The sequence below is a fragment of the Lissotriton vulgaris genome, unplaced genomic scaffold (genome assembly GCF_964263255.1).
Source record: "Lissotriton vulgaris unplaced genomic scaffold, aLisVul1.2 SCAFFOLD_423, whole genome shotgun sequence".
NCBI lineage: Eukaryota > Metazoa > Chordata > Amphibia > Caudata > Salamandridae > Lissotriton > Lissotriton vulgaris.
The window spans coordinates 58,732-73,358 of NW_028247221.1; the positions used below are offsets into that span (position 1 = coordinate 58,732).

Consider the following 14,627-nt stretch of genomic DNA (forward strand, 5'->3'; position numbering starts at 1 on the left):
AGTTTTATATGTCCTTGATGTACTAATTTGGTTTATGAACATTATGCAATTTGGTTGCCACCCTTTTTTTCGGGGTTTTTCCTTTTATTTGTATATACTGTGATGTTCTCCCTTTGCATCAATAATGAAAAAATAAAAAACAAACATACCAAAAAAAAGATACCTTGCTAGGTCTGTGCTAGGCAAATAAAAAGATATATAAATGCATGCTGAATAATGCAGCTGTCTAAAGCAGGATTATAAAGAGGACAGTAGGATAGGATTCATGCTCATGATGTTGTGCTCTAAGGATTAATAGGTTGAGATTGTCATTTTTTATGAGAGTTTCCAATATTATTAACCAGCACAGATCTCTACAGAACCTATGCATTTGTGGGTTTTCTAGATCTCAGAACACCTTTCTCTTCCTCTATGGGCCAAGCTCCACTCCTAGTCTAGCCAACCTCACTTTTAACTTGGCAAAACCAGCATGGGGCAGGACTTGGTAGGGAAAGGTCAGAGATTGCTCATCTCTGCCTGTTGAAAGTAGGAAATTGCTTAGTTTCTTGAAGCAATTAAAACTGGAAGTTTAGCCTTCCAAGCACAGACCCATTTTTAGATAGGAAAACTAAGACCCATCCTTAACCCTTTTAGAAGGGCAGCCTGAAATTAACCCAATTCGACCATGTCCATGAATCAGAAAGCATTCTATCTTCCAAACAAACCTCTGGCCTACTCAACAACAGCCTAAGGAATAGGTGTCTGCTATGTCTCAAGGTGACAACTAGAAGTTTCAGGACCAACAAAATCAAATAATTGGTCTGGAAATTCTATATAGGCACATTTTTCCCTCTAGTCTAACTCAAGTAACCAGAGAGTACCTATAGTGCTCGCTTCCATACAGTTCCTAAACTATTGTTGAAACATTTCCTGCTCCCATCTCTTCCCCAGGAGGTTATGGCACAATTTCTTCCTAACAGTACCAATCCAATCTCCTCCCATTGCTTCTAACCTCCCAGCACTACTCAGTTTCTCCCTTCTCTCTGCATTCTACAGCTGCCCATGGCTTCTGCACCTTACACTCTCATTTTTCTCAGCACCACATGCTTTCTCCTATTGGCATTCCTTTTGTAGTCCATGCCCACTGGCTTGCTCTCATTTCCTCTTTTATTGATGTGTTGTCTTCAGCTTTACTCCCGCTTTCCTAGAATCATTCTGTGCATGGAAAAAACACACATACTCTCAATAGGACCCAAAAGATAGAACATAGCACACACATGCAGCACACTATAGATTGCCAAATAAGGCTTCATTAATGTGTGGGTGCTATTTCGGCACCCAGAGTTAATGATACAGGGGGTTTATTTAACTCTGAGTGTGCAGCATTACCCCCAGGTCCCTCCATCCTCAACACCTTCATAAACATAGTGAGATAATCCATCTCACTGACAGAAAAAAAGACGAAGGAATGCTGGACCTACCCTCCCCCTCCCGCCGGGAGTACATAAGCGTACAGGTCCCAGCATTCCCTCTGTTCTTTTTTTCTGTCATTCTGACAGCGTTCTTGACGTGGCAGGAGCATGTGAGCTCCTGTGGAATACAGACTTACGTTTGGGGCTGATGTTCGGTCCCTTGACGTTTCGCCTCTCCCTCCCTGCCGGGCTTGGGGGGAGTGGCACGGGCCGCCTGGAGGATTCCCTGAGCCGCGCAGCGGTTGCAATACCGCGTGGGCCCCATATGTGCCTGTTGGCCGCCCCTCCTGATCTGCCGGGCTTACTGGGGGGCGCGGCCTCTCCCTGTGTTCCCGGATTGGCTGCTGGTGATGACGCCTTCTGGATTTTCGGGTGCCTGGCGTCCGTCCTGGGAGTGTGTCAGGTCCCTCGGTCCCGGCGGTTTTTCCTGCATTTAAAAACCGGGCTGGTGGGGTGAGTACCGGATAGCGTTTTTTTCACTGACTGCTTGCTGGGGAGTTTGTTGCATTGATGTTTAATTCTCCAGCTGTTATTTTAGATGGGGAAATGTTCGAGGAAACGGCGTCATCGTGACCGGTCTTCCTCTTCCTCGTCTGAGTGTTCCCGGTCTCCATCTCCTGCCCGGTCCAGGTGCCGTGGTGGGGGAAGGATGCGCATCTTAAGCGCTTGATCAGGGAGAATTTGTCGGAGTTGGGTGATGTTGGGGCCAGACGCAGGGGCCCGGCTCCATTGTCCACCTGGTCCGACCCACTGAGGCGTCGGAAGACCCCATTATTGGAAGGCAGGCGGGAACTCTTCACAAGGTATTTACCCGTCCTTATATTGACACGCTGCAGTCCCTCTGCCCCCGCGTTATGCCGCCCGCACCGAGGCTTCATCCCTTTAATGCCCTGTCCAATACCTTTGGCTCTTAGATCATCACAATATGGATACCTCCCTGGATGCACCATGCCGATAGAAGTACCCGACCTACAGACCCCACCATAGAAACACTCGACGGATTGCTCTAACAGATATCCTTACTTTTTAACCTGCAACCTCGCCCTACGAAACCCCTATCATTGATAATTGCGGCGGACCATTGGTACAGAAACACTCCAAAACGAATCGTTTTTTGGACCATCGTGATCTGAGTTTCTAAAAGACATCGCACCTCCCAGAACAAGGTTCACTTGGAAATTTCATGGCTTCCTGATGAAGGCCCTCAGCCGAAACGCGCGTAGTTGTTACATTTAGCCATGTTTTTAGATTGCAACTATCAGCTTTTTTAGCACCTTAAATACAGTCTCCAAATAATGAAATGTTATGAAATGTACTGAACATTGTAATGAGCGAAATTGTACAGCATATTGTATATGTAGATTGACCATCACATGTACAGAGGAGACACACACACAAAAAAACGTTTGCTTTTTAACTGTAAAGAACACTTTCAATAAAATAAAATCTATATTTTTGTACCATGCACGTTGTTTAAACATAGTCATTACTGTCTGATGTCAGGTCTTGTCCACTAGTTAAAATTGTTCCTAATTACCTGTTTTTTCATCCATTGTCTTCTGAGTCTTCTGGCGATGAGTCTGCCTGGGCTGGGGACGCTGATCTGAAGGGCAAATATATTGATAAGGACGCACTGCCTAGCATTTTGAAGCATGTGAAGGAGAACATGGGGTTCCCGGATGAGGCTGTTCCAAGTACCTTTAAGGGACCTTTGTTGCGTCAGTTCCAAAGTTCGGTCACAGTCGATGTGCCGGTGCATCCCTTCATCAAGGATGTCCTGAAGAGGGAGTGGTCTGATCCTGATCGCATTTTGGTTCCTAGGTTTATGGCTCTCTGTATCCTCTGCAAGATATGGCTACTGAACTCCCGGATTCCATCCCTATTGACTCCTTTGTGGCTAGTTTGGTGGGTCGCACTTCCTTGGCTGAGGACGCTGTGCTGAAGGATCCGGTATATAAGAAAGCGGATGTTGCCCTCCGGAAGGTTTATTCCGGTTCCCACCTGGCCTTGCGGCTGGTGTTTATGGCACTTATATTTCGCAGTCTCTGCTGTCTGACATTAAGTCTCTCCATCAGTCGATGGACGATGCCACTGACTGTTCCAGTCTTCTTGAGCACATTGAGCATCAGGTAGAGCTTCTGTCGGATGACTCTTTTGATGTTGTGCGTGCGGCTGCACTGTCCGGTGGGGCTTGTGTGGCGGATCGTCGCAGTCTTGTCCTCAAGGACTGGAAAACGGACTCTGCTCAGAAGGCTTGTGCTTTGCGTTTGCACTTCCAGGGTTTTATGCTGTTTGGGGGGGAGTTGGAGTCCAAATTGCATAAACTCTTGAACGGAAAAGAAACACTTTTCTTCTTTTAAGGGTTCTTCTGCTGCTCCTGCCCCTTCTAAGCCTTTCTTTCGTCCTTCCTATCGTAGGGAGTTTGGGAAGGGCCAGGGGAAGTTTGCTTCTGACCGGGGTCGGGATCGTAAGGCTAGGTCACATCCTCCTGCTAAGCCGCATTCCTGACTCTTTGGCTGTGGTTCCTGGGTTGCTGGTAGGAGGGCGGCTGCACTTCTTCCTGGATGCGTGGGTTCAGTCATGTTCCGACGAATGGGTGCTAGATGTCCTTCGAGTGGGTTATGTGGTGGAGTTCCCTGTTCCCCCTCCGGATTCCGGCATTCGCCCGACTCCCTGGCCTGATTGCTGGTCCAAAAAGGCTCATCTCTCTCAGGGGGTGGAGGCTCTTCTTCTGAAGGGTGCCGTTCAGGAGGTTCCTCCTTCGGAGGTGGGGTCAGGCTTCTATTCCCTGATCTTTCTGGTGCCCAAAGTTACGGGGTGTTTCCGCCTGGTTCTGGATTTAAAGGTGATGAACCGGTGGGTGTTGCGGGTTCCCTTTCGTATGGAGACTTTGCAGAGGGTGATTCCTTTGGTGCTTCCGGGTCACTTCATGTATACCCTGGATCTTCAGGACGCATACTACCTTGTCCCGGTGAATCCTCGGTCCCGTTGCTTCCTTCAGTTTTGTGTTCAGGGGCGTCACTTCCAGATCCGGGTTTTACCCATCGGCCTTCGGTCTGACCCAAGGGTCTTTACGAAGGTGGTGACTCCCTTGGTCGCCTGGCTTCATCTTCAGGGGGTGATGGTGAATTCATACCTAGACGACTAGTTGATCCATGCTCCATCTCGGGTCCTGTTGTTGGAGGCCAGGGAGTTGGTGTGTTCTGCGTTGAGTCAGCACAGGTTTCTGATCAACTTGCCCAAGTGCCAGCTGACTCCGTCTCAGGACCTGGTGTTCATTGGGGCTCAGTTTCATACAGATCTCAACCGTGTGTTCCTGCCTGATCCTCAGGTTGTGACTCTGGTGTCCCTTGCTCAGCGATTCTGGGCGTGGGGTTCCTTTCCGGTGCGCCTCTGGTTGCGTCTTATGGGTCTGATGGCAGCAACTGTCTTTACGGTGGCCTGGGCTAGTTTTTGCCTGCGCCCCCTGTGGGAGTATCTTCTGTCCCACTGGAATCCGTTGTCCCGCGATTTGGAGTTTCTTCTACCGGTGTCTCCTGTGGTTCTCCAGACTCTTCTTTGGTGGTCGGCGCGGTTCCATCTGTCTCGAGGTCTCCCTTTGCAGCCTTCTCCTTCACTGGTCTTGTCAACGGATACCAGCTCCTTGGGGTGGGGGGCGACCTTGGGGTCCCGGTCCCTTCAGGGTCGTTGGTCCGTCCTGGAAAGTCACCGGTCTTCCAACTGGAGGGAGTTGTCGGCTGTGTCCCGTGCTGTGATGGGGTTTCGGGCCGGTTGCTCAGACGGAACGTTCTGGTGAGGTCAGACAATATGGTGGCTGTGGCCTATCTCTATCATCAGGGGGGGGGGTCAGTTCGGCCTCTCTGAACGCGGTGGTAATTCTCCTGTTCTGTTGGGCGTAGGGTAGGGTCATCTGCTGTCTCTGACTGCGATTCATATCAGGGGAGTGGACAACTGTGTGGCGGATGTCCTGAGTCGTTGCTTTCCGGGTACTCTGGAGTTGTCTCTCACCCGGGTTGCGTTTCGGCTTGTGTGCGGGAGGTTTGGGCGTCCCTTTCTAGACCTCTTTGCCTCCCGGCACAATGCACAGCTTCCCCGCTTCTGCTCCCGGTTTCTGCATGAGGGTTATTGGGGGGTGGATGCCCTGTTGAATCCTTGGCCATCCCACCTGCTTTATGCCTTTCCTCCTCTGGCGTTGATTCCCCGGTTTCTGTCCCGCCTGTGTCTGGAAGATCGGGAGGTGGTTGTGGTCCTGCCATTTTGGCCTCGGAGGTCTTGGTTTCTGACAGTTCGTCTTTTGGCGGTGCGGGCCCTTGGTTTCTCCCCTTATCCCCGTCTCCCCTGAGGTCATCCCCGTCCCTGTCTCTTCTCTGGTTGCGGCTGTCGGTGTGGAGGTTGAGAGGCAGGGATGGTGGCGGCGACGTTTCCTGGAACATTTAGCGGTGGCTCTTCAGGGCTCGAGTCGGCCTTCTACCCTCAGGTCTTAGGATCGGCATTGGGGTAATTTCAGTCGTTGGTGTTCGGCGTTGGGCCTTTCCCCTTTGCACTGTTCTTTGCAGGCTTTGCTTAAGTTTTTGTGGGAAGGTTTTGAAAAGGGTTGGGCTGTGTCCACTTTGCTTGCTCAGTGGGCGGCTGTTCGGGAGTTTTGTTCCCCGTGGGGTAACCTTTCTGATGGTGAGGACTTGGTTTCTCGTCTGCTCCGCAGCTTTTTACTTTCTCGTCCCGTGTCCCGGACTTCCTTTCCCCTGTGGGATTTGCCCTTGGTCCTTCCGGCTTTGATTGGCCCTCCTTTTGAACCCTTGTCGGAGGTGGACTTGAAGTTCGTTACTTTCAAGGTTGTATTTCTGGTGGCCATCACCTCTGCTCGTCGCCTTGGCGAGTTGGGGGCTTTGATGGCGCGTGAGCCTTTCTTGTCCTTTTTGATGGGTGGGGTGGTGCTTCGCCTTGATTCTTCTTTTGTGCCGAAGGTGTCTTCTCAGTTTCACAGGTGCCAGGAGTTGGTCTTGCCGGCGTTGGGTTCTGTTCTGGATTCCCCTGGTGGTCCCTGTTGGTCCTTATTGGATGTGTGTCGGGCTTTGCGCCTTTATCTTGAGCGCATGACGGCCTTTCGTGTGGCTGATTCCCTTTTTGTCTCCTTTGGGGCTGCTTCCCGTGGGCATAAGGCTTCCTCTGTGTCTATCGGTCGTTGGCTGAAGCAGGTTATTTCCTTGACCTACTCTCTGTCTGGGTTCCCTCCTCCCGTGGGTGTTCAGGGTCGTTCTACGAGGGGGGTGGCGGCCTCTTGGGCTAAGGTCCGGGGTGTTCCTCTCTCTGAGATTTGTAGGGCGGCCACTTGGGCTTCTTCCAATACTTTCATCAGACATTACCGCCTTCTCAACTTGTTGGGTGATGAGGGCGGTTTTGCTTTGGGGGTGTTGGGTTGTGTTCGCCCATGATTCTTCTGTTTCTCAATAAACCTCGGGGTTTCTGTTTGCTGTCATGATGGTTTGTTGTGTTTTTTTCTGGATGAATGCCGGGGTCTGCTTAGGTATTTCTCACTATGTTTATGAAGGTGTCGAGGATGGAAGGACCTGGGGGTAATGTCCTATTACTTACCGGTAATCTTCATTACTCCGGGTCCCGTAGTCCTCGACACCTTCATGGATTCCTTCCCTCCCTCCCAATCTGCCGGCCTTTATCCTTGGCTTGGTATTTCAGAGGGAATGCTGGGACCTGTACGCTTATGTACTCCCGGCGGGAGGGGGAGGGTAGGTCCAGCATTCCTTCGTCTTTTTTTCTGTCAGTGAGATGGATTATCTCACTATGTTTATGAAGGTGTCGAGGACTACGAGACCAGGAGTAATGAAAATTACCGGTAAGTAATAGGACATTACCAGGCATTCAGGGTTGAACTCTGGGAATCACCTTTGGAATCTGGAAATACTGATTCCTCCGGTATTTTCTCAATTCTATTATTTCAGACAATGCCTCATGCTATTTTTTAAGCCTGGAATAATCGGTTCAAGATTTCCCACATCCAGTAAAACTGGTCATAATCAAGCAGAATGAAATTAACACATAAGCGCCCATTAATTTCTCTGCCTAACTTGCAATCAGGGTCTAAGGGCTCAATTCACAAAGATTTTTTCTTTAAGGATTTATTACTCCTAGAAATTCATGAGATAAGGCACACTTGCATCTAGAATAAGACAAGACAACAGCTTCGAGAAAAAGCTATACATTAGATCCTCTCACACCCTAAATACACCACATAAACTACAAACTATAACATTAAATAAAAGGTTATTTGCAAACCATCAGGAAGCTGCTTGGAAACTTTCAATATTTCGATGGAATGATCTATGTGAATAGTGAAGTGTCAATCATTTACCTACTGAGCTGACAATAACTACAGTACATACCATGCTCTAACAGTCTAACAATGCTGCCACCTTCAGAGTACTGCATCGACAGTACAACTAAGGGGGGGAACAGGATTAGCTCAGCAGACATATCATTTCTATCAATATCATTACTAGCTAACATTATGTGAACAGTAAGATCCCTTTGGAATAAGAATGGATATATATCTAATTGTGGTTTTGCTTTTAATCAGATTAGTTACCTCATTGTCAACACAATGTCCAAACCATTGACAGGGAAGAGGGGTATTCCCTGTCCTGCTTCATTCAATTCCATCTGCTTTGATCTCCAGTAAGCTTTAAGAAGCACTATTTGGGACAGCATTTGCTAGAAATGTATTAGAGAGCACCACTAAAACCCAAAGGAATATGGTCTTTAACTCTGATCCAGTTGCATCCTCAGTAATGGAGCCAGTATGCTTAACAAACCAACACTTGCCAAAAGGTTTCATCGAAATTCCTTTGAGGGAAAGCCTAAGCAAAGGTAGTCTGACCCCTTTTTGCTTTAATAGATTCTCTTTGCCACATTAATTAGGAATTAATGGAAGGAAAGAAAGGCAAATGAGCAATGTTCTAAGTATCTGAAATATTCTGTAAACATCATAAACAATTGGAACAGACAAACACGAAGTAATTCAAATCATTAATGGCAGTCTGTAATTCAGACGCCAATTAAAAAGGTGCTTCTCATAGACCATATCAAAGTTTTCATTTGACTTCATATTGCATTCAAATCTTGCAAAATGTTGTGAACTGCAGAGAGAAATCCTAATTGATATGTACCTCTTAGGACTCATTAGAGACAGCACCATTTTGGGATTGTTGAGGAATGCCACTCCTACCAATATGAAACCAGTTAATCCTTTAAATTCTGTAGTAAAAGGGAAACATTTGCATGTTTAGATCAGTTGATTGAACCGTTTTGTGTTATTTGCACATTTTGTGCGGTGGAAAAGCACACATGTTGATAGTCTAATGTCTCTTCCTCAGAGGTTTTTACTCTGTGGTAAAAATGTAATCTTTCTTTAAGTACGAAATTGTAATTTAAACAAATTAATACACTTTTGAATTTCAAATAAAGACGATCCAAATTAACCTTTATTACAATATATTTCCTGGCGAGTTATAGAATTAATATAATCATTACAAAATCCTTAGTGCAGAATTATGGTTGAAGGAAATGATAAATTTTGTTTTCCATTCGACCCACAGTTGTCTATAAAAAATTGTATAATGTAACAATACTGTTAAAATAACCTGAAACAACATCTCCACAGGCAGTTATGACACATAATAACAAGGAAGAATGTATGTACTTTTCCTTCCCTTGTTCTCATAATTAATCTATCAATACATGATACAAATTATGCTGTGTATTCAATAAAGAGGCCACATGTACTCCACTATGTAAGATTAACAAGAATTAAAGCAAAAATAGAACAAACACAAATCCGATATAAGAAATTTAACTATTTCATTTCTTGTAGAGCTATTAAGATCCAGACAAAGGTGAAGTGAACTGTAAAACACGTGCCCTAACATAAAGATATTTCACCAATGCCTATCAAATAACTAAGTAATAGCACGGCAGTTCACTCTGTATTTGGTAGATTTAAAACATTAATTGCTAGCGAGTGGTCATTAGGAAGCCCAGGATTGCAAGCAGGAGCATGTGGATAGCAATTGCCACCGTTCGCAGTCACTAATTAACATCCATGAACATGTATCTTAGATAAAGGTGATCTCTTCTTGAAGCACAACTAAACCAATTGTTTTTTTTTTAAACACCGAAAAACAGTCACCTTGAGAAACCCGCCTACATCTGTGAAACAACAGTCATATTGGACTTATGTTTTACCTAACTCCCAACTGACACCAGCTGTTCTCTAATCGTGGGTGTACACGTTTCTTCTTCACATGTAAACCACTAAAATCACTCAGTAAATTAAGGTCTGGACTTTATTTGCCATAACCTGATTTCTATGGCAGTGGCTGCTCATCTATATGTCTGTCCTAAAATAATAAACATTAAATGAATACATGGCAAAGGTAAATCAGCATTACCTTAATTTCTACAACTAGCCTCATTTTGGTATTGTCCAGTTTTCTTCTCAGTTGGTCAATTTCCTGTTGTTTTGTGGTGACTTGGATAATCAACGTATTCTAGAAAGGAAGAAAAGGAAGATGGCTGCTTTATACGGTGTACACAACTACGTTTTCAATTTTAAATCAGATATTAAAGACATGTTTTAATTCCCTTACAAGGTGTTTTGGATAATTAAATATATTAGATTAATTTATCTTTATAACACACATTCCCTTTTTTGATATATATGAGGTTGGTGACAGATGTTTACGATATTTCAAGACCATTATTTCAGACTTCCCTTTTCACACTATTTTATGAGCAATTTTGTGACCCAACGTCCCCATGTCTTCCATCACATTTGCTCTGCCCTTGTGGCAGAGCTTCTTCCTATTGTCTTCCATTGGCTTCAGCGAAGTCTGCACACAGGCTTTTCACTGTGTGCATTACAGCTATCCAATGACAATAATGTTTAGATATTGGAGATCTATTTCTACTTATTTGCAGTGAAGACAGGCAGCTTGGTGCTCAGCGCTGGGCCCCTACTTCCAACTGTCTTCCTTTGAGGAGAGCTTCCTGTATGCCATCAATGAAGGCCCGCCATGTAACCATCACAATTTATGATGGCCAGTCTTTGAAACTCCCAAATAAATTCTTGAATTACTAGTATTTTTTAATCACCTGTGTAAAATATGTGCCATTTTCACTCTGCTGCTTGCATATTGGGTCGCACATGCCCTTCTAGGGGTTAACTAGCCTTGCTAATTGCATTGAACTATGATACTCAAGTGAAGCTGCAAAAACTGGTTTATTACCTCTGCAGGCTAAAGGTGTAGTGTAGTTCCTATATTCCCAATAGGCTCTGCGCATTGGAATAGTATATCCTATAGATATGACGTAGGACTTAAGTCATCAGGTCTTTATTGAATATACTAAACTTAATTGTGAGTGCCAGCTAGCACAGAGATCACTAGAAACTTTCTCGAATTCACAAGAAGGGATTCGTTTCGACAATCGCATAAACATGACAACTTTGTTTCCCTAGGACTGGAATAACTATCTTCAGCGTCGTGGAAAAAATAGATAAGTATTTCACTCTGTGAATCGTGCATGCTTCAATATACAGAGTTGCAATATGAAATAATACTGTAAGAGCATTGTATGGTTTCTAAGCCATATAAAAATACATACATAAATAACACAGGCTAAAATACTCAACTGGTGTTTCTAAAATACGCCTACCCCAATGTACCTAACCTAAGTCTAGTACGAGAGAAGAAGTAAGTATGGTCTTTAGCATAAGTTTAGTTTTGCCAAGAATTTGCCAAAGGTTTCTCTGGGTTCTAATCAGCTCCATACCTTAGAATGAAGGAGGTCTGGTATCTCTGTCTCGGGCTCGATTTCCCAATACCCCGTAAGGGGAGTTAGAAACACTAGAGCTGGATTTCTCGGCAGAGGAGGGCAGCTTCCTGATCAGTGCGTCAGCCGGAGAGTCGGCTTCCTTCTGCACTTGCTGTGGCGAGCTGCGTCGGGCAAGTAGGTCATCGAACTGCACCGAACCGCCATGCCTTGCTATAGCAAGTGAAGGTAGATTTATACCTTGAAGGAGTTTAGGAATGCATGTTTGACATGGAGTTTGGCATATGAACGTCATGAATGAACCCCTAGGGAATAGTTGTTCATTGTAAAGTAACTGAGTTCTCGGAGAAATCAATATTCAAGCAAGAGGAAGTCCCTAACGGTTTAAGCTGGTTTTCCAAGAAATCTTTGTGATGTTTGGTGAATGGATGGAAGTAGCCATGCCTGTATTTGGGTAGCATGGGTTATGCCTAAATAAGGGCTTGATTTCTATGCCTATATAAGGGCAACGTGAATTGTACCTATATAAGGGAATGAATCGAGAAAATTCATTCTGAATCTAAAACGCCATACAACACCCACTCCACTTTCTCATGTACAACTTCTATTAAATACTAAGTTCTAAACATGTATAAACGTATCTAAAAAACTATCTTTACTACAAGTGTTAAAAACCCACCCAAAATGCATAAAAAATGCTTCGGTAGTGGTTGTACACAAACGAGCATTGGTGCTGTACGCATTCAAAGCAATGTTTCATTCAAAGCAAATAGTTGACATTCGAAAATGCTATCTGAATGAATCACGAAATTGCATTTATGAAATAGTTCGGAAATACAGAAAAGAGAAGGTGCTTAAACCATTTTAGGTCATATTACATTTAACTGTTGGTATGAGGACAAGGTCAAATATTGTCCCTGGAAGTTTTTCAAAGAATTCTTGTTCTCTATGAATAGTTCTACTTTAAGCAGATTACTTGTGCCAAAAAAGGAAATACAAATTTGAAAGAAAAAAAATCCATCATAGGAAAAAGAGTCCCAAAGTTAAAACTTTGTTTTGAAAAAAGGAAGGTCAAATTTAAAGTCTCTCAGAACACTGTGTGCTAAATCAAAAGTCAGTGTTATTGTTTGGAGAAAACATTAAGGGCAATATGTATGAAGGAACCGATTTGCGATTCTTTATTTGCGATTTTTACCAAATCGCAAAATCAGAATCACAAATCGGTATGTATGAAACAAATTGCAAATTAATAGCGATTTCTTAAAAATCGCGATATATTTGCGAAACCCCCAAATGCGATTCCTTAACCTCAAGAAATCGGAATTTTCGCGATTTCTGAACGGAAAAAATCGCAATTTTGCGAATTTCGCAAAACTGCTAATCAGGAACTCAGGTGCAGCATGATGACATCACAACCAGGAAATGACTGACTACCCATGCTGCACCTGAGTTGCTGAGTCAGAGGCAGAGTGAAGGTGTGTTTGAGAGAGTGAACTGTGCTCCTGAAACAACATGGCAGAAAGTGGAGACACGCCCAGGCAGGAATCCCAGCAGCAGGAGAGATAATGCTCCAGGAAAAGGAAGCAACATTTTTCAGAGGCTGAACTGGAGGCTTTGATAGAACAAATGGTGACAAACAATGAAATATTGTTTGGGAAAAAATCTCTAAAGGTGCCAGAGAGCCGTAAAAGGCGAATTTGGGAGGACATCCAGCGTAAGGTGAATGCTGTGGGGGTGACAGTCCGGAGTGTGGAGGACCTCAGAAAGCGCTGGTATGACCTGCGCCAGCGCTCAAAAGAGAAGCTAGCTGCCAGGCTGGAGCGGTCTAAGCAGACCGGTGGTGGGACCTCTTCTGTGTCGGACTCTACACCTCTTGAGGAACTGGTGGAGGAGACCCTGCAACCAGAGAGTGTGGGAGGAGTGGTTGATCTGGACAGCTCTGATCAACCAGCATCTGGATAAGGTAAAAAGCATGCCCTCACACCCCTTACACCCCCCAACACCCCCAGCAGTGACCTAGGTGCAGGAAAAAAGATATGTAGTCCACAGCAGGTACACAGGCAGACACAGAAATGCATTATGGGAGATGTAGTCACATGAAATTCAAAGTTGTGCATTTTCAGTCAAACAAGTCAAATATAGAATCTGGAGGTCAGGAAAGGGAAACAATTAGCCAATGTAATCCCAAACGGTGAAATTATTTTTATTTACACAGTGCTAGTGAGTACAGTTAATTAATTTGTGCTGTTCTGTCCACAGCACCATCTTCAGCACAGCCTACAGGCAGTGGACCAGTCAATGAAGGTGCCGACTCAGGAGATGCCGGGCATGATGAGCACACTGATGGGGAGGACAGCCCTGTGACCACTCACAAGAAAAAGAGGAGACACATAGTGAGACCACTACCACCAATGGAGGATGAGACAGATGATAGTGGTGAAAATTTGCTAACTGATACCACACAGCCACGGCAAGAGGTCCGTGCACCAGACCATCCATTGCCACAAAGTACAGCCAGGAGCAGACGTCGCACGACTAACAATGATGAAGGTCGAGGGGAAGAATCAGTGTTTGACGGCCTGGAACTCAACATGTTGCAGGTGCAGCGCCTGCAAGCCGAAAACATGAAACTGGTACAAAGAGAGGTGAGGGCAGGCTTCAGGGGATTGAGGAGTGACCTGAGGGATGCCATGAATTGCAAGCAGAGCGTTCTGCTAGACGCAGAGCTGCAGCGCCAAGATCGTTATACAGGGGCCATTAACCGCTTGGCCTCTGCCACAAGCATCCAGGGCAGGCGCAGCATAGAGATGCAGCGTCAGTTTACACATGCTAGCCAGGATATTGCAAATGTACTTTTGCAAGTTACCACTGCTGTTGACGAGCTGCGGGCAGTACGCACTACAGGGCCTGGAGTACTAACTCCCAGTGAAGAGGACGTGCAGTCAGGTTGGAGCAGCACCACCTCACCACCCATCCTGGATAGGCACCGTAGTGGCAGGAACAATAGGCCTACACCATCCAATTAGCATCACGCTGTGCAACATCTAACTTTACACTCACTCCTGCTTTCTTAATAGCACGGTGACTAAAACATGTGCTTGACAAATGGAGTGTGAATAGTTTGCATGAAGGTTGTGTGTCAATATTTTTCCTGCAAGTAAGGAATAAATACACATTCACACACACAAGATTTGGCATTGTGTCGTTTTTTCTTGCCTAAAAATAGTTGCGCCCAATTTCATCACGCCTCTGGCGCCCAGCTGTTGCAACAGCTACAGAAGCTAGCATGTGTCCTTGTCCAGGCCCCTCCACGTCAGAGGATCCTGAGTCACT

The 14,627-nt window shown here is 45.3% G+C and overlaps 1 protein-coding gene across 1 annotated transcript in view; it reads right to left on the reverse strand.

Moving 5' to 3' along the window:
* The window catches only part of LOC147665210 (spermatogenesis-associated protein 1-like), a 349,586-nt gene that overhangs the window by 22,212 nt on the left and 312,747 nt on the right, over positions 1-14,627 (reverse strand). The window contains exon 11 of the mRNA XM_086949670.1: positions 9,914-10,012. Coding sequence (XP_086805796.1) covers positions 9,914-10,012 — 99 coding nt within the window. The remainder of the gene's footprint in view (positions 1-9,913; positions 10,013-14,627) is intronic.